At 45.2% G+C, this 20,787-nt stretch overlaps 1 protein-coding gene across 1 annotated transcript in view; it reads left to right on the top strand.

The window, feature by feature from the left end:
- The window catches only part of rasgrf1 (Ras protein specific guanine nucleotide releasing factor 1), a 123,726-nt gene that overhangs the window by 57,984 nt on the left and 44,955 nt on the right, over window positions 1–20,787 (top strand). Inside the window, exons 3-10 of the mRNA XM_063066224.1 lie at window positions 1,120–1,267; window positions 2,290–2,382; window positions 3,487–3,740; window positions 5,596–5,675; window positions 8,211–8,404; window positions 10,678–10,787; window positions 15,639–15,757; window positions 20,455–20,615. Of these exons, the coding sequence (XP_062922294.1) occupies window positions 1,120–1,267; window positions 2,290–2,382; window positions 3,487–3,740; window positions 5,596–5,675; window positions 8,211–8,404; window positions 10,678–10,787; window positions 15,639–15,757; window positions 20,455–20,615 (1,159 nt within the window). The remainder of the gene's footprint in view (window positions 1–1,119; window positions 1,268–2,289; window positions 2,383–3,486; window positions 3,741–5,595; window positions 5,676–8,210; window positions 8,405–10,677; window positions 10,788–15,638; window positions 15,758–20,454; window positions 20,616–20,787) is intronic.

The following is a 20,787-nucleotide window of genomic DNA, read 5'->3' as shown; positions in this document are numbered from 1 at the left end:
GTCAAGGGCCTTGCTGACTAACCCACTCACATCCTGACAGGCTTGGAGTGCCCGCTGTTGTGACATTTTGTTCCCTCACTGTTTACAGAGAACGGTTATCAACTGTTCAAGCAAGGACTGAAAAGACTTCACTGAATAACTTGGGGCAAAAGGTTTCAACTGTTTATTTTACGTTGTTGAATTCTAAGCACAAAAGAAGACTTTTATCGTTAAATTTGTTTTTGGAGCAAAAGAGAGTGTGAGGTGTCTTGATAGAGTGTAAAATGGTAAGAGGCAGAGACCCAGTGGTCAGTGGTCAGTGGTCAGTGGTCAGCCAGAGACTCTTTCATAGTCATAGTTATACTTTATTGATCCCGGGGGAAATTGGTTTTCGTTACAGTTGCACCATAAATAATAAATAGTAATAAAACCATAAATAGTTAAATAGTGATATGTAAATTATGCCAGTAAATTATGAAATAAGTCCAGGACCAGCCTATTGGCTCAGGGTGTCTGACCCTCCAAGGGAGGAGTTGTAAAGTTTGATGGCCACAGGCAGGAATGACTTCCTATGATGCTCTATGTTGCATCTCGGTGGAATGAGTCTCTGGCTGAATGTACTCCTGTGCCCACCCAGTACATTATGTAGTGGATGGGAGACATTGTCCAAGATGGCATGCAACTTGGACAGCATCCTCTTTTCAGACACCACCGTGAGAGAGTCCAGTTCCATCCCCACAACATCACTGGCCTTACGAATGAGTTTGTTGATTCTGTTGGTGTCTGCTACCCTCAGCCTGCTGCCCCAGCACACAACAGCAAACATGATAGCACTGGCCACCACAGACTTGTAGAACTTCTCAGCATCGTCCAGCAGATGTTAAAGGACCTCAGTCTCCTCAGGAAATAGAGACGGCTCTGACCCTTCTTGTAGACAGCCTCAGTGTTCTTTGACCAGTCCAGTTTATTGTCAATTCGTATCCCCAGGTAATTGTAATCCTCCACCATGTCCACACTGACCCCCTGGATGGAAACTATCTCTTAGGTCCAATCTCTACTCTCATACCTTTACACGAGGTTAGAAACCCAGGCTTTGCCCTTCCCTTTCCACCACCTATTAACGATATGTTATTGGAACAGTTACAGGAACCTTGCGACGGAACATGAATCCCTGATGCAGAAATACCTCCACCTGCTGCAGATTGTAGAGACGGAGAAAACGGTCGCCAAACGGTTGCGACAGCAGATTGAGGATCAGGAGATCGAGGTTGAGCGACTGAAAGCGGAGGTGAGACGCCATTCAGACCAGGGTTATGGACGTTGTATGTGTGATAAATAAACTTGAATCCCAAATCTTTATGGATCAGGAAATTCAGGGAGAAAATCAGGCATCTCACTCCCAGATTCAGATTCATTTATTTATCACATATCCATCGAAATATACTGTGAAATGCATCAGTACCCATCCCAGAAGAGGCTGTCTCCGGCCTCCAGTGGATCTGTGGATGTGCGGGCATGGGGCTTCAACTTTCACAGTGGGCCCACAGCCGGGCTTCAACTTTCACAGTGGGCCCACAGACAGGCTTCAACTTTCACAGTGGGCCCACAGCCGGGCTTCAACTTTCACAGTGGGCCCACAGCCAGGCTTCAAACTTTCACAGTGGGCCCACAGACAGGCTTCAAACTTTGGTTTCAACTTGGGACTTACTGACAGTGACGAATGAGAACCTTGGATAATTACCTTGACCTAAAGGCCTCGAGCTCCGGACTTGCCAATGATGGGTTGCCCAACAATAGACCTCGAACTCCAGCCTCACTGCCCCGCATACCCAGGCAGTCATGGCCCTCATGCCTCAAGCCCGTACAGAACTCTGAATCCAGATCCCACCAGTAACTCAGTAACCTGCAGGGGCCACCAGCCCTCATCCTCGCTGACCTGTCACCTGACAGTGGAAGTCTTTCATCCACAGTACTGGCTTTGGAACAGGAAGCGGAGGCCTAGACTCCAGCCTGACCTCTAATTCCCTCACATCCCTGTCCGTAAAGCCTAAGCTGACCCCTACCACCCCCCTCACTGCGCCCAAAAGCATCCCTACGAACCTAAAGAAAGAACTGAGCCACAACGTGACAGACCACATGCAGCTCGGCAACACCTTGACCAGAAGCCGGCCCAGAATGACTTGGCCGAGAATCCTTTTGGAAGCGGTGCGTCTGGGAATGTCTGTGAGACTCCTGTTTGTGAATCCACAGCTGAATGCACCCAGGGTCAACAGAACAGGCCACTGAATTCACTCTCGTACCTTTTAACAGATCGCTTCACTACTCAAAAACAACGACCGCATCCAACTAACCCAACCGGTGATGCAGAATGATGAAGATGTTGACATAAAGAAAATTAAGAAGGTAAGCCAGGCATACAGACAAAGAACTGAGGTATCCTGTAGGAAGAGATTTTTGATTTGATTTTTACCATGTTCTTAACCCCACATTATCTACTCAACGTTCAGGGCTCTGTGGACCCCCACTTCATGTCCCGTATTTATTATAAATCTTTTTGCCTTGTTTGCCCCAGACAAATATGTTCTATAGAGTCATAGAACACTACAGCACAGAAACAGGCCCTTCAGCCCATCTAGTCACCATACTATTATTCTGTCTAATCCTGTTGACCTGCACCAGGATCATAACCCTCCATACCCCTCCTATCCATGTACTTCCCTCTTAAATGCTGAAATCACACCCCCATCCACCAGCTCTGCTGGCAGATTGTTCCCACACTCTCTCAACCCTCTGAGTGAAGAAACTTCCCTCCATGTTCCCCTTAAACATTTCACCTTTCACCCTTAACCTATGACCTCTAGTTGTAGTCTCACCCAACCTCAATGGAAAAAGCCTGCTTTCATTTACCCTATCGATACCTTATCTATCTACACCCCTATCAAATCTCCTCTCAATCTCTTACGCTCCAAGAAATAAAGTCTTAATTTACTCAATCTTTCCTTATCATTCTGGTCCTCCAGTCACAGCAACATCCTTGTAATTTTTTTCTGTGCTCTTCCAGTGCACACACTTCCAAACTGGATTTTATTTACCATCCCTCTGCCCACCTGACCACTGGGCTGACCTGTCCACTGATACCTGCCACACTCTGTACCTACCTCCCTCACTATCGATCATCTAGGTAATCTTGGTTCCATCTGCCAACTCTTAGCCTCAGCCCCTATTGTTCAGTTCTAAATCATTGCACATGGATGACAGAAAAATGGAGGGCTCTGTGGGAGGGAAGGGTTAGGTTGACCTTGGAGTAGGTTAAAAGCTCGGCACAACTTTGAGGACTGAAGGGTCTGAACTGTGCTTAACGTTCTATGTTCAATAGTCTATTTTCTATGTCCTATATCCTATGGTCTGTGGTCAGTTGTCTGTGATCTTTGTCCTATGTCCTATGCCCTATGCCCTATGTTCTCCGGTCTATGTTCTATGGTCTCTGGTCTATGCTATATCCTACAGGTCCAAAGCTTTCTTCGAGGATGGCTGTGCCGAAGGAAGTGGAAGACCATCATTCAGGACTACATCCGGTCCCCGCACGCAGAGAGCATGAGGAAGAGGAACCAGGTTGTGTTCAGCATGCTGGAGGCCGAGGCTGAGTACGTGCAGCAGCTCCACATCCTCGTGAACTGCTTCCTCCGACCCCTCCGCATGGCGGCCAGCTCCAAGAAGCCTCCCATTGCCCACGATGATGTCAGTAGCATATTTCTGAACAGGTACCCAACTGGAAACTACAATGGCATTTAGATTGTTGGACTGAGGTTCAGTTTCAGACTTATTTACCAAATGTACAGTGAAACATTCAGTGAACGTTGGACGTTAACGCAGTGTTTGCGTTAACGTCCAACACACCTGAGGATGTACGGGGGATAGCTCGCAAGTCTTGTCACTCATTCCGGCGACAACAGAGCATGTCCACAATGTTCAACAGCACAAACAACAACAATGTCAGGAACGTCACAACAGAAACAGCAAAACAAGCCAATATTCTCCCTCTCACTTAACGCGCTCACTCACACACACATTGACAAGCTGCCAACTCCTGGACAGGCCGCCTCTGGGCCTCTAGCCCTTGACCCCGATTCTCAGATTTGGAGACATCAGGCCTCCAATCTTCAGTCCCTGGCCCAGACTCACGGACATTGGGCCCCTGACTTCCAGACACAGGAGAAGGGGATTCGACTTTTGGGCCTTTGTGCACTCAATTCACACCTGGCAGATGGGTAATCTAAATTCAGATGATTAAATACTGTAAATCTGGACTTACTGTATTGGTGACCATCTTCTGATGAGAACTCTCTTAGGCTGATGTTCATCAGGGAGGGAATTCTTTGCCCATTATATTCTATATGTGACTTCAGACCCACAATAAAATGCCCCTGAAACAGCTCTGAAACGTGGTGTGTTTCAGCAAGGTTGTCTGCTTCCAGTTCCCCACCACATTCCCGAAGGGTGGGAAATACATACACCATGAAAGATTTTCAAAATTATTCTCACTGTGCTTCAAAGTAGTTTTTCTTTATGAATTTCACACATAGCTGGCTTCTACCTACACTTCTCGCTGTCTCAGTAAAGTGGCCATCATAATCAAAGACCCCACCCACCCCAGACGTTCTCTCTTCTCCCCTCTCCCATCAGACAGAAGATACAAAAGCCCGAAAGCACGTCCCACCAGGTTCAAGGACAGCCTCTACCCCGCTGTTATAAGCTCATTGAACAGTTCCCTAGTACATTAAGATGGTCCCCTGAGTCCACAATCTACCTCGTTACAATCTTGTACCTTATTGTGTACCTGCACTGCAGTTTCTTTGTAACTAACAGTTTGAATTCAGATTTGGATTTATTTATCACACGTACATCGAAACGTACAGTGAAATGTGCCATTTGAGTTAGCAACCTACACACCAAAGGACGTGCTGAGGGCAGCCCGCAGGTTTTGCAGCACATTCTGGCACCAACGTAGCATGCCCACAAAGCTCGGCAGAACAACACAGAACACAACAAGCAACAAAGCAAGCTTTGTTCCTCTCTAATAACCATCCACACACAGTGTACTAACCCCAGGACAGGCTGACTTCTGCCTCCAACAGGCTCGTAGGTTCACAGACACTGACTCCTGACTTCCCCAGTGGACATGCAAAGATTCACAGACTCAGTCCCCAGTCACTGGCCCTTGACTTCTGGACGTCCGATTGGCCTCCAGGCCTCCGATCGAACTTCGGCCCTCAACCCGAGCCTCCAATTGGCTTTCAGCCTCAATCTTTGGTGCCAATCCAGGACTGTGTTCTGCATCCCTCTCTTGTACTGTTGTAACGAAATGAATGGCATGCGAAAACAAAATGCTCTTCACTCTAACAGTACATATGTCAATAATAAACCAACTTACCATAGAGTTGGAAGGATGTGATCAGTTACCAAGCCTGAAGAGTAAGAAATGGTTCCCATTGTTGTTGAGAAGGTTTATTTTGTGATCAATAAGAGGGGGTTAAGACGAGGGGAACAGATGGAGACAGAGAAAAACTCTCTAAATACACATTCCATTCTCTTTCTTGATATTTTTCTCTTTTTCAGTGAAACAATTATGTTTTTGCACCAAATATTTTACCAGGGACTGAAAGCTCGAGTTTCCAGTTGGCCTACGTTGGTACTAGGTATGTATGGTAACTTGCTTCATTACGAGGATTGGCAGTGGTAACTTAGATAATGGGCTCCTTTGCAGCGATGTGAAAATTATACTGTTCAATCTGCAATCCTCCTCTCTTCAGATGGAGCTATGCCTCTTCAACAGAACGAGGATTCGCCTTTTATTCAGTAAACTAACTCAGTTCAATCAGAGTTCAATTGCTTTTTCATACTTAATTCCTCATCCAGGGTAAAGTATCTGGTTCACAAGAGATTCTTGTGGATGCTGGAAACACGCACACAAAATGCTGGAGGAACTCAGCACGTCAGGCAGCATCGATGGAGGGGAATAAACAGTTAATGTAGTTATACAATGGGAGGCCACACCTGCAACACACAGTAGTTTTGGTCCCCTTTTCTAAATAAAAGATAAAAGAACACACACAAAATGCTGGAGGAACTAAACAGGTCAGGCAGCATCTATGGAGTGGATTTTGTGTGTAAGATATCTGGTTGTTTTTCTCTTTGGTAAAGCAACCAATGAGAGACCTGGTACAATGTATTTTATGATGTATATCAATGATTTGGACAATGGGATTAATGGATTTGTGACTACATTTGCCGATGATACAAAGATAGGTGGAGAAGTGGGTAGTGTTGAGGAAACAGAGAGACTTAGATTGTTTAGGGGAATGGGCAAAGAAGTGGCAAATGGAATACAATGTTGGAAAGTGTATGGTCGTGCACTTCGCTGGAAGAAATAAACAGGCAAACTATTATGGCTTATCAATGAAACGTCAAAGAAGGAGGGTGCCCACCTGATGACCCCGATGACGTACCTACCCTCCCTCCTTGTCACCACTCCAAATACACTGCCAACATCCAGAGTGCCAACTTACCATAGGGATTGAAACATCAAGTCCTAGTAGCTCTACAGATGGGGAGAGAATTCAAAATGCAGAGATGCAAAGGGACTTGGGAGTCCTTGTGCAAAATACCCTAAAGGTTAACCTCCAGATTGAGTCAGTTGTAAAGAAGGTGAATGCAATGTTGGGATTCATTTCTAGAGGTATAGAATATAAGAGCAGGAATGTGATGTTGAGGCTCTATAAGGCACTCATGAGACCACACTTGGAGTATTGTGTGCAGTTTTGGGCTCTGTATTTTAAAAAGGATATACTGACATTGGAGAGGGTCCAGAGAATATTCACGAGAATGATTCCAGGAACGAAAGGGTTACCGTATGAAGAACATCTGGTAGCTTTTGAGCTGTATTCCCTGGAATTCAGGAGAATGAGGGAGGATCTCATAGAAATATTCTGAATGTTAAAAGGCCTGAACAGATTAGATATGGCAAAGCTATTTCCCATGGTAGGGGAGTCTAGGACAAGAGGCTATGACTTCAGGATTGAAGGACATCCATTTAGAACAGAGATGCAGAGAAATTACTTTAGTCAGAAGGTGGTAAATCTGCGGAATTTTTTGCCACGAGTGGCTCTGGAGGCCAAGTTATTGGGTGCATTTAAGACGAAGATAGATAGGTTCTTGATTAGCCAGGGCATCAAAGGGTATGGGGAGAAGGCAGGGGAGTGGGGATGACTGGAAGAATTGGATCAGCCCATAATTGAATGGCGAAGCAGACTTTATTGGGCTGAATGGCCTACTTTGCTCCTGTATCTTACGGTTTTATGGCTCATCTGGAGATTATGAAAGGCAAAATGACGGGTATAAATAGGGTAAACGTAACCAGGCTTTTCCCACTGAGTATGGGTGAGACTAGTACTGGAAGTCATAGGTTAAGGGTGAAAGTTGAAATATTTAAGAGGTACATGAGGTGGAGTTCACAAGAAAGGACCCCCACCATCCAGGCCATGCCCTCTCCTCACCGCTACCATCAGGAAGGAGGTACAAGAGCCTTGGGTCCCACACGGACAAAATCAGGAACAGTTATTACCCTATAACCATAGAGTTCCTGAACCGGTGTGGATAACTTCACTGATTCCACCACCTATGGACTCACCTTCAAGGACACTACAACTTATGTTCTCAATATTATTTATTTAGTTACTATTCTTTGTGTTTCTAGAGTTTGTCTTCTTTAGCACCTAGGTTGATTGTCAGTCCTAGTTTGTTTTTTTTATTCTATTCTATTTTATTTCTTTGTTTGACTGTGAATGCCTCTAAGAACATGAATCTCAGGGTTGTAGATGGTGATGTATTCGTACTTTGATAATTAATATAGTTTGAACTTTAAAGTGGTGGGTGCAGGTTTGAGTACAACAGTTAAGAGAAGTCTGGATAAGTACATTGTTGGAAGGTTTCGGAGGGCAATGGTTCAGGAGCAGGTCAATGGGACTAAGCAAGGACTAGACAGGACATAGGACCTGTTTCTATTCTGTGGTGCTTATGACTCTAAACGTTCACAATGCATGCATCTTTCCACCGAGTGCACCAAGTCACAATGTGAGGTTTGACCGCTTCCCGCCGGTTTAGCAGAAATGTGGAGAGTTAAGACGATGACCACACCAACCGCTTGACCACGTGTTTTCTGAACCACCCCACAGCTGACCTTTTCGACATTCTCCTTCCAATGCTGAACATCTACCAGGAGTTTGTGAGGAACCACCAGTACAGTCTGCAGATCTTGGCCAGCTGCAAGCAGAACCGAGACTTTGACAAACTACTGAAGCAGTATGAAGCAAAGCCAGACTGCGAAGAGAGGACACTGGAGACGTTCCTGACCTACCCAATGTTTCAGGTGAGGCAGCTGCTTCTATCCTACCCCTCCCCTCGGGGGCCGGGGAAGAGGGCGGAGCCTTCCACTGCTAAACATCTGCCCTTTAATTGACTTAGGCCTCACAGCCCTGGAACAACATCTTAATGTGTTTGCTCTTGAGAAACCAAAATCAGGTTTATTATCACAGACATATGTGGTGAAATTTGTCATTTTCCAGCATCAGTACATTGACATACATAAAAATTACTATAAGTTATAAGGAATACAGTGACTAAAGAGACATTCAGTGGCCACTTTTTTAGGTACACCCATACATCTGCTCGTTAATGCAAATATCTAATCAGCCAATCACGTGGTAGCAATTCAATGTATAAAAGCATGCCGACATGGTCAAGAGGTTCAGTTGTTGTTCAGACCAAACATCAGAATGGCGAAGAAATGGGATCAAAGTGACTTTGACTGCGGAATGATTGTTGGTGCCAGATGGGGTGGTTTGAGTATCTCAGAAACTGTTGATCTCCTGGGATTTTCATGCAAAACAGTCTCTGAGTTTACAGAGGACAGTGCGATAAACAAAAAAAAATCTAGTAAGTGGCAGTTCTGCAGGTGAAAACACCTTGTTAATGAGAGAGGTTGGAGGAGAATGATCTGACTGGTTCAAGCTGACAGGAAGGTGACGGTAACTCAAATAACCAGGCGTTACAACAGTGGCGTGCAGAAGAGCATCTCTGAACGCAGATCATGTGAAACCTTGAAGTGGATGGGCTACAGCATCAGAAAGCCGCAAACATACACAAAATGCCTTTTTTATTAGGTACAGGAGGCCTAATACATATGCAGTGAAATTTGTTGTTTTGTAGCAACAGTACAGTGCAAAAAATTACAATAATACTAAGTTATAATAAGGAATATATAGTTGAAAATAAATAAATAAATAATGTGAAACTAGCGATGTAGTGTTCATGGAATCACAGACCATTCTGAAATCTAACGGTGGAGAGGAAGAAGCTTTTCCTGAAGCATCAAGTGCACTGTGTGCCTTCGGCTCCCATGCCTCCTCCCTGATGGTGGTAGTGAGCAGAGGACATGACTCAGATGAACGTCCTCAATAATAGATGCCACCTTTCTGAAGGTGGCATTCAAGTCCCACACTCCCTCGATTCAGATGCTTTCGGTAGTTTGTCCCCAGACTTGTAGTTCCTTGTGAATCACAGACTTGGGCTGTTGGAGGGAGGCCGGGTTTTCAGAGCCACAAAGTGACAGGCAATGCATGGATTTTCTCCACACCAGGGGATTCTTGAAGACACTGCTTGTCTATGCATTTGTTTTCTCGTTTGGCTTCTCCCAAAAGCAGCCTGCGTACACTACATCTACTTAGAGTCACAGAGTCAGAAAACCTTAAGAGCAGATTTAGGTTATTTGTCATATCAAGTCTGCTCTGCAAATCCATCAGGGCTGATTTATTATCCCTCTCAACCCCATTCTCCTGCCTCCTCCTTGTAACCTCTCACGCCCTAACTAATCAAGAATCTATCAATCTCTGCTTTAAATATATCCAATTGCTTGGCCTCCTCAGCCATCTGTCCTCTTCCTTATAAAATGCTACAGCACATCTAGTCCTTGCTGACCTGCTTTTGGCCTAGTCCCACACCTTGATCATAGTGCTCCATGCCCCTCCCATCTATACACTTATCCAAATTTCTCTTTTCTGTTGCAATCAAACCCGTATCCACCACTTCCGCTGGCAGCTCATTCCATTCCTCAGAGTGAAGAACATCCCCCGCAGGTCCCCTTTAAAAATTTCACCTCTCTTCCTTAACCCATGACCTTTAATGCTAGTCTAAACCAACCTCAGTGCAAAAAGCCTGCTTTCACTTGCCCTATCTATGCCCTCATAATTTAGTACACCTCGGTCAAATCTCCCCTCGTTCTCCCACACTCCAGGGAATGAAGTCCTGACCAGTCCAATCTTTCCCTGTAACTCAGGTTCTCAATTCCTGGCAACATCCTCGTACTCCTTCAAACTCATTGATATCTTTCCTGCAGGTGGCTGACCAGAAATACACACAATACTCCAAATTAGGCCTCACCAAAGTCTTATACTACATCAACACAACTCAGTACTCTGATTTGTGAAGGCCAATGTGCCAAAAGCTCTCTCTATGACCCTATCTACCTTCAAGGATTCCCGGATCCCTCTGTTCTACTCCAGTCCTCAACACCCTACCGTTCACTGTGTGATCTACTCGTGTAGTTCTGATCTCTCATTTGGTTTTCTGATTTCTGCTCCGTAGATCCCCAGGTACATCCTGACTCTGCACGAGCTGCTGGCTCACACACCCCACGAGCACGTGGAGAGGAAGAGTCTGGAGTATGCCAAGTCAAAGCTGGAGGAACTTTCACGGTTAGTAATGGCATCCAGCAATTCCCAGCCACCTCTGGCAAGTGACTGAAATCTGCTCTGCCCTTTCTCTGTAGCTGTTGCACTTTATTCTACATTCTGTTATTGTTTTACCTTGTTTAACCTCAGCATACTGTGTAATGACCTGATCTGTATAACCTATAGACAAGCTTTTCCCCGTATCTCGATACACACAACTAAAACCCAGACCAGTATCTTAAAGGGGAGCTGCTGGAATTGGGTTCACAGCACCAGTATGACGCCTGCCTGGGGAAATCCCTTCAAATCCCACTGAGTCAGGCTTCACAGCCCAGGGAATTCCCTTTAGATCCCACCGAGTCAGGCTTCACAGCCACACCCACCCCGGACATTCTCTCTTCTCCCCTCTTCCATCTGGCAGAAGATACAAAAACCTAAAAGCATGGACCACCAGGCCCAAGGATAGATTCTACCTCACTGTTATCTGTCCCTTGAACGGATCTCCAGTACAATAACGGGACATGATCTCACAGTACAGCATTAAAAAACACTCAACAGTTTGTTTTTTTCAAAGTCGTACTGAGATCGGGAGCTGTTTCAACCTGACCCGTTCACTCTGTCTCTCTCTATGGATGTTGCTGCTCTCCTTCCTTGGGTTTTGTTTCAGATACCCAGTGTCTGCAGGTTTACCTCCGCTGTTCTGAAGGCTTTACCTTCGCCGGCAGTTGTAAACTCCGGAGAAAATGTGACAGTAGCTTCCCCTGACAATTCCAGTGCCATGTAAGGACCACAGGAGACCCTCACAGAGGGTCCTTGCGAGGTTTGGAGGGTGAGGCATTCACCAGTGCCGACACTTGGGAACCCTGTGCAGGGTGAGCTGTGCAACATGGCCCTGCTGTGGCAGTAAAGGGGAGAATCCCCACTGACCTCAGTGGCATTTGAAGACCATGGCTGAATTAAACATAGAACATAGTGCAGCAAGGTTCAGGCTCTCTTGGCCCACGATATTGTGCCAACCACTTAATCTATTCCAAGATCAATCTAACCCTTCCCTCCCACGTGGCTCTCAATTTTTCTATCGCCCACGTGCCTGTCTTAGAGTTTTTTTAATCCCCCCCCCCCCCCACTGTATCTGCCTCTACCACCATCCTTGGCAGCATATTCCACCCACCCACCACTCTCTGTGCAAAACGCCTACCTCTGACATTCCCCCTGTACTTTCCTCCAATCGCTTTAAAATTAAACGCCCTCATATTAGCCATTTCCACCCTGGGGAAAAAGGCTCTAACTGTTCACTCAGTCTGCACCTCTCATCATCTTGTACACCTCTATAAAGTCACCTATCATCCTCCTTTGCTCCAAGGAGAAACGCCCTAGCTCGCTCAACCTTTTCTCATAATACAGTCTCTCTAATCCAGGCAGATTCCTGTTAATACTTCTCTGCACCCTCTCTAAAGCTTCCATATCCTTCCGATAATGAGGACACCAGAACTGAACACAATATTCCAAGGTGGTCTAACCATAGAAACCATAGAAACTACAGCACAAAAACAGGCCTTTTGGCCCTTCTTGGCAGTGCCGAACCATTTTCTGCCTTGCCCCACTGACCTGCACACGGACCATATCCCTCCATACACCTCCCATTTATGTATCTGTCCAATTTATTCTTAAATGTTAAAAAAGAACCCGCATTTACCACCTCATCTGACAGCTCATTCCATACTCCCACCACTCTCTGTGTGAAGAAGCCCTCCCTAATGTTCCCTTTAAACTTTTCCCCCCTCACCCTTAACCCATGTCCTCTGGTTTTTTTCTCCCCTTGCCTCAGTGGAAAAAGCCTGCTTGCATTCACTCTATCTATACCCATCATAATTTTATATACCTCTATCAAATCTCCCCTCATTCTTCTACACTCCAGGGAATAAAGTCCTAACCTATTCAACCTTTCTCTGTAACTGAGTTTCTCAAGTACTGGCAACATCCTTGTAAACCTTCTCTGCATTCTTTCAACCTTATTTATATCCTTCCTGTAATTTGGTGACCAAAACTGAATGCAATACTCCAGATTCGGCCTCACCAATGCCTTATACAACCTCATCATAACATTCTAGCTCTTATACTCAATACTTTGATTAATAAAGGCCAATGTACCAAAAGCTCTCTTTACAACCCTATCTACTTGTGACGCCACTTTTAGGGAATTTTGTATCTGTATTCCCAGATCCCTCTGTTCCACTGCACTCCTCAGTGCCTTACCATTAACCCTGTATGTTCTACCTTGGTTTGTTCTTCCAACGTGCAATACCTCACACTTGTCTGTATTAAACTCCATCTGAAATTTTTCAGCCCATTTTTCCAGCTGGTCCAAGTCCCTCTGCAGGCTCTGAAAACCTTCCTTACTGTCTACTACACCTCCAATCTTTGTATCATCAGCAAATTTGCTGATCCAATTTACCACATTATCATCCAGATCATTGATATAGATGACAAATAACAATGGACTCAGCACTGATCCCTGTGGCACACCACTAGTCACAGGCCTCCACTCAGAGAAGCAATTCTCTACCACCACTCTTTGGCTTCTTCCATTGAGCCAATGTCTAATCCAATTTACCACCTCTCCATGTATACCTAGCGACTGAATTTTCCTAACTAACCTCCCATGCGGGACCTTGTCAAAGGCCTTACTGAAATCCATGTAGACAATATCCACTGCCTTCCCTTCATCCACTTTCCTGGTAACCTCTTCGAAAAACTCCAATAGATTGGTCAAACATGACCTACCACGCACAAAGCCATGTTGACTCTCCCTAATAAGTCCCTGTCTATCCAAATGCTTGTAGATTCTGTCTCTTAGTACTCCCTCCAATAACTTACCCACTACTGACGTTAAACTCACCAGCCTATAATTTCCCGGATTACTTTTCGATCCTTTTTTAAACAACGGAACAACATGAGCCACTCTCCAATCCTCCGGCACCTCACCCTTACACAGCGACAATTTAAATATTTCTGCCAGGGCCCCCGCAATTTCAACACGAGTCTCCTGCAAGGTCCGAGGGAACACTCTGTCAGGTCCTGGGGATTTATCCGCTTTAATTTTCCTCAAGACAGCAAGCACCTCCTCCTTTTCAATCTGTACAGTTTCCATGATCTCACTGCTTGATTCCCTCAATTCCATAGACCTCATGCCAGCTTCCTTAGTAAATACAGACGCAAAAAACCTATTTAAGATCTCCCCCATTTCCTTTGGTTCTGCACATAGCCGACCACTCTGATCTTCAAGAGGACCAATTTTATCCCGTACAATCCTTTTGCTCTTAATATACCTGTAAAAGCTCTTTGGATTATCCTTCACTTTGACTGCCAAGGCAACCTCATGTCTTCTTTTAGCCCTCCTGATTACTTTCTTAAGTATTTTCTTGCACTTCTTATACTCCTCAAGCACCTGATTTACTCCCTGTTTCCTATACATTTCGTACAACTCCCTCTTCTTCTTTATCAGAGTTGCAATATCCCTTGAGAACCAAGGTTCCTTATTCCTATTCAATTTTCCTTTAATCCTGACAGGAACATACAAACTCTGCACTCTCAATATTTCCCCTTTGAAGGCTTCCCACCTACCAATCACATCTTTGCCAGAGAACAACCTGTCCCAATCCACGCTTTTTAGATACTTGCTCATTTCTTCAAATTTGGCCTTCTTCCAGTTCAGAACCTCAACCCTAGGACCAGATCTATCCTTGTCCATGATCAAATTGAAACTAATGGTGTTATGATCACTGGAACCAAAGTGCTCCCCTACACACACTTCCGTCACTTGTCCTAACTCGTTTCCTAATTGGAGATCCAATATTGCATCCCCTCTAGTTGGTCCCTCTATATATTGATTTAGAAAACTTTCCTGAACACATTTTACAAACTCTAAACCATCTAGACCCCTAACAGTATGGGAGACCCAATCAATATATGGAAAATTAAAATCCCCTACCACCACAACTTTATGTTTCCTGCAGTTGCCTGCTATCTCTCTGCAGATTTGCTCTTCCAAGTCTTGTTGACTATTGGGTGGTCTGTAATACAATCCCACTAATGTGGCCATACCTTTCCTGTTTCTCAGCTCCACCCATAAGGACTCAGTAGACAAGCCCTCTAAGCTGCCCTGCCTGAGCACTGCTGTAATATTTTCCCTAACAAGCAATGCTACTCCCCCACCTTTCATTCCTCTGCCTCGATCACATCTGAAACATCGGAACCCTGGAATATTAAGCTGCCAGTCCTGCCCCTCCTGTAGCCAAGTTTCACTAATTGCTATAACGTCATAATGCCAGGGTTTTATAGAGCTGCAACATTTCCTCGCAGCACTTGAATTCAATTCCCCAACTACAGCAGCAGAGCTTCTCCAGTGTTTATTCCCCTCCATAGATGCTGCTTGACCTGCTGAGTTCAATGGCTCAATTTAGTATCAGAGAATGTATGCAGTATACAACCTGAAATTCTTACTCTTCACAGACATTCACGAAAAAGAGAGGGGAAAAGCCCAAATAGTGAATGACAGAGGAACATCTGGAGCCCCCTCCTCCTCCCACACACAAGCAGCAGCAAAAAGCATCAACCCTCCCCCTCCTGCTCACTTCAGCCAAAGCATCAATACCCCCCACCACCAACCATGCAGAGCCCCCCGAGACCACGATCTAGAGTCCATCAAAACCTACTGTCCGCCCCAACACTTCGACATCTCTACATGCCCTCTCCAGGCAGAGAGATGTAATGTTCCTGCCACAGCTCCTCTGCCATTTTGTGTGCGTAGCTCCAGATATCCAGCTTCTGCAGAATCTCCTCCAGCTGACACCCCGGTCTTTGCTCTCACTGCAGAATAATGCACGATGAGGTAAGTGAAACAGAAAACATTCGGAAGAACCTGGCCATCGAGCGGATGATCGTGGAGGGCTGTGAGATTCTCCTGGACACCAGCCAGACATTTGTACGGCAAGGTAATGGGAGATTGTATCACTCAAAGCTGCATTGACACCTCAGACACTAGAACAAACGGGAAACAGTTGTAACACACACAAAATACTGGAGAAACTCAGCTGGTCAGGCAACATCTATGGAAATGAATAAACAGTCAACGTTTTGGGCTGAGACCCCTCTTCAGGACTGGAAAGGAAGGGGGCAGAAGCCAGAGTAAAATGAGTTGTGGGAGAGGTGAGAGTACAAGCTAGCAGGAGACAGTGAAACCTGGGGAGAGGGATGGTGGGGGGTGGTGAAAGGGGGTGTTGAAGTTAAAATTTGGGGGTGATAGATGGAAGAGGTAAAAGGCTGAAGAAGGTGGAATCTGATGGAACCCTCCTTGATTTTGGGGAATTCTGTTAGATTTTTCTTTTTCCTTAAACTACGTTAATACACTGATGTGATGAAATTACCTGAGCCAAGATCCTTCATCAGGACTGAAACACTGACTGTTTATTCCCCTCCATAGATGCTGCCTGACCTGCTGATTTCCCCAGCATTTTGTGTGTGTTGGTCTGGATTTCCAGCATCTGCAGAATCTCTTGGGTTTATAGAACAGTTGTAAATGGTCTTATAACGGAGTTAGACCCAAATAGCTTTGGTCCACTGTATTTGGTTAATTTAGATTAAATTATGGATTGGAAACTGTGAAATAGGAAAATGTAAAGTAAAATGTAAATGTAATTAATTTAGTTTAAAATGATTGGCCAATGAAACACCACCATTTAGAGGGATAAGCTGCCGTTCACTTGTTTTCTCATTAGAATGAGGGTTATGCTTCTTCAAGAGGACCTCAGCCTTGCCGTGGTTTGGAGGCTTGTGTGCTTCAGTGAGACAGAAAGCTATGTAGTTGCATAGACACCTGAAGAGCAGACTATCTGTTGGATGGAAGCGACCAACAACTCTGATATTGGCAGATGCCAAGTTTTTAAGCTCACCAGTGGGAAGTGGTGCTTTAGCACTGCTGGCCCACCACCTCGAGGGAGTCTTGATCATAAGCGGGTCGAAACTCCTGTGGACAGGTGGCAGATCAACTGATGACCCCACTGGTGATAGCACAGGACAGTTTACATCTTAGTCCACGTGTTTTTTTTTAACTCCATGTTGGCCGGAGTCAGGGTGTTATGCTTTGGCTCTTGGTAGAGTCACCCATATCGAAGGGTAGAGGCCAGAGTAAGAGTGGTCCGCTGGTCCTCCAGGTTCGGAGGCTCAGCTCAGGGCTAACAACCCTGACCGGTAAAACAAAATCGTTATGGAAACAGCAAACAAGATTCCTCCTGCATCTCAGTGTGACGGTATTCCTGAGCCTCCAGCTGGGACTTGCTTGACTGACAACAGTGAAAACCGAGAGGAAGCTACTGCAATGATGAAGGAAGCCCTGAAGACCACCAGAGACGGAGGACTTCCATCGCCGCCCTAAACGCCAGCGGGGTAACAGGCAGTAAGTAAGTGAGGGATATACTGGATCAGCTGACATGCCAGTTTCAGGCTGAGCTGTTTGAAGATGTCTGCAATTAGATGAACTCAGATCAGTTTGTAGCTAATGAGATCCCTGTGAGGAGTTGTCACAACTGAAGAAACTGTCCACGTCAAGGTCACACAGTAGGTTTTAATGACTGGTTAGGAGAGGAATGCTGACTGGGACACTAAAGATAACTGTGTGCTGCTCTTTCTCCGGTAGTGGCTGTGGGACCCTATACATTCACCTGGGTTTAATGTCTCACACACGCTCAAGAAGGCTTCACAGTTCAAACTAGACTTATTATCAAAGTACACGTATGCAAGATTCATTTTATTGCAGGCATTCATAGTAGAACAAAGAAATACAATAGAATCGATGAAAAATTGTACACAAAGACTGACAAAGAACCATTGTGCAAAAGAAGTCTAATTGTGAAATAGAGAAAAATCAAATAATAATAATAAATAAATTTGCCAACATGAGTTGCAGAGTCCATAAAAGTGAGTCTGTAGCTTGTGCAATTAGTTCAGTGATGAGCTGAGTGAAGTTATCCACTCTGGTTCAGGAGACTGATTGTTGAGGGGTAATAACTGTTCCTGAACCTGGTGGTGTGGGACTGGATGGTTGAGGGGTAATAACTGTTCCTGAACCTGATGGTGTGGGACCTGATGGTTGAGGGGTAATAACTGTTCCTGAACCTGGTGGTGTGGGTCCTGAGGTTCCTGTACCTCCTATCTAATGGCAGCAGTGCGAAGTGAGTGTGGTCTGAATGGCAGCGGTCCATAATGCTACTTTCTTGGCGTAGCACTCCTCGCAGTGCTCAATGGTGGGGAGGGCTTTACGCATGATGGACTGCGCTGCATCCACTACTTATTGTAGATTTTGCGATGCGTGTCCATATTTGACATTCTTCAACTGAAGAGTTAAGCTAAAACCCATCAACATCTTGGGTGGATGTAAGGAGGCTGCTCAGTGAACTAGTGAGATCTCGCAGACAGATCGTGACCATGTGTTGAACTGGCAAACATCATGCCAACCCACACAAAATGCTGGGGCTAACTCAGCAGGTCTGGTAGCATCTATGGAGATGAATGAACTGTCGGTGTTTCTAGCCAAGACCCTTCACCAGGAAACGGAAGGGTGCAGAAGTCAGAATAACGAGTGGGCATGGGAAAGAGGACAAGTGAGTGGTAAGGTAGGTGGATGGGGGGAGGTGAGGGAGTTGAGGTAAGAAGCTGGGAGAGGATAACTGGAACAGGTAAAGGGGCAGGTGAGAGGTTAACCAGAATGGGGAATGGAACAAGAGAGAGAGGGAATGGGGGAGTAACTACTGGAATTGGAGAGAATGAGCAATGACTTCTCTAGCTTACCCTCCGCAGATGCCTGATCTGCTGAGTTCCTCCAGCATTTTGTGTGTACTAAGACCATATGACCATAAAACATAGGAGCAGAATTAGGCCATTCAGCCCATCAAGTCTGCTCTGCCATTCCATCATGGTTGATCCCAGATCCCACTCAACTCACTTGACTTCTCGCCATGTCCTTTGATGCCCTGACCAATCAGGAAACAATCAACTTCCACCTTAAATATACACACAGATTTGGCCTCCACCACAGTCTGTAGCAGAACATTCCACAGATTTACTACTCTCTGGCTAAAATAAATCCTCCTTACCTCTGTTCTAAAGGGTCACCCTCAATTTTGAGATGTGCCCTCTAGTTCTGGATACCCCCATCATAGAAAACATCCTCTCCACATTCACCTTATCCAGGTCTTTCAACATTCAGTAGGTTTCAGTGAGATCTCCCCTGCATTCTTTCAAATTCCAGCAAGTACAGACCCAAAGCTGCCTAACCCTCTTCGACAATACTGGTGTATTGTTATAACCTATCTAAAGTCCATTAGGGAAGGAAGTTTGTCACCTAACCTATCTAACTTTTAAAAAGGCCATCAGTAAAATAATAAATTTGTGCTTGCAAGGACTGACACTACAACAGTGTGCCATGTGACTCGTTCCAATGTGAAAGATTGTTCAGTCCCTTACAAGACATCACCTCTAAAGAGGTGCTGTAGTCACACTGAATCTCTGATATAAATGTAACGAGTCTTGGATTTATAAAGCATCCTGCACATCGACAACTGCCAGATGTCTTCACGAATGGAACCCATCTCAAGAGCAATGATTTAATGGCCTACTCATTCAAACAGTCATGGGTTGAAGGAACAGTTGTTTGGCATTTAAACACAAGAGATTCTGCAGATGCTGGAGATCCAGAGCAACACACAAGAAATGTTGGAGGAACTCAGCAGGTCAGGCAGGATCTATGGAAAAGAGTGAGCAATTCCCCTCCATAAACCTCCTTCTTGTGCCTCCCCCTTCTCTTTCTTCTACAGCCCACTCTCATCTCCTATCAGATTCCTTCTTCTATTCAGCCCTTTATCTCTTCCACCTCTCTCTTCCCAGCTTCTTATTTCATCCCTCCTTCCCCACCCACCCATCTTTTCCCTCATCTATCACCCTCCACCTTTTTCTTCTCCCCCTCTTCCCCCCCTCTTCCCCTCACTCTCCTTACTCTGGCTTCAGCCCCCTCCCTTTCCAGTCCTGATGAAGGGTCTGGGCCCAAAACGTCAACTGTTTATTCCTCTCCATAGACGCTGCCTGACCTGCTGAGTTCCTCCAGCATTTTGTGTGTATCACTGCAGATTTCCAGCATCTCTATCGCTGCAGATTTCCAGCATCTCTTGTGTATGTCCAAGAGTACAGCAGTATTGTGATCATTTTTATTTAATTAACTGCAATTATTTAATGAACTGAGTTGAAATTCATCTGTGGCCTTGGGATTCAGACTCACATTAGTTAGATTACTAATCCCAAACTTGATTCTGATTGCTTATTTATTTATTATTATTATTTTGTTTGTGCACACATTTACGTTTTTTTGCACATTGGTTATTTGTCCATCCTGGTGGATGCAGTCTTTCATTGATTCTATTGTGTTTCTTTGTATATACTGTGAATGCCTGCAAGAAAACAAATCTCAGGTGACATATTTGTACTTTGATAATAAATTTACTTTGAACTTTGATAACCACCTCCATAAATAAATAGTTAGCTTTGCTGAGGTACGAATTTGTGTGATCTGCTGTTGAGAGTGATGGGTTTATCTTTGCTCTACTGTGTGCCTGATAACGAGCTGAAACTCTCTCTAACCCAGGCTCGCTTATCCAAGTACCAATGACAGAGAAGGGGAAAATCACTCGGGGTCGCCTGGGGTCTCTCTCGCTGAAGAAGGAGGGAGAGAAGCAATGTTTTCTGTTCTCCAAGCACCTGATCGTCTGCACCAGAGGATCGGGTGGGAAACTCCATTTAACAAAAGTAGGTCACCATGACTGACCATGTTTCGCTTCGTCTAGATCATGGGAATGGAAGGGTTAACATATGAGGAGTGTTTGATGGCTTTTGTCCTGTACTTGCTGGAAGAATCGGGGAGGGGGGTCCGGGGGAGTCTCATTGAAACATACTGAATATTGCAGGAGAGGGGATTTGA

The sequence above is a fragment of the Mobula hypostoma genome, chromosome 13 (genome assembly GCF_963921235.1).
Source record: "Mobula hypostoma chromosome 13, sMobHyp1.1, whole genome shotgun sequence".
NCBI lineage: Eukaryota > Metazoa > Chordata > Chondrichthyes > Myliobatiformes > Myliobatidae > Mobula > Mobula hypostoma.
Note: the sequence above shows the minus strand (reverse complement) of the source record. Positions and strands in the feature narration are given on the sequence as shown.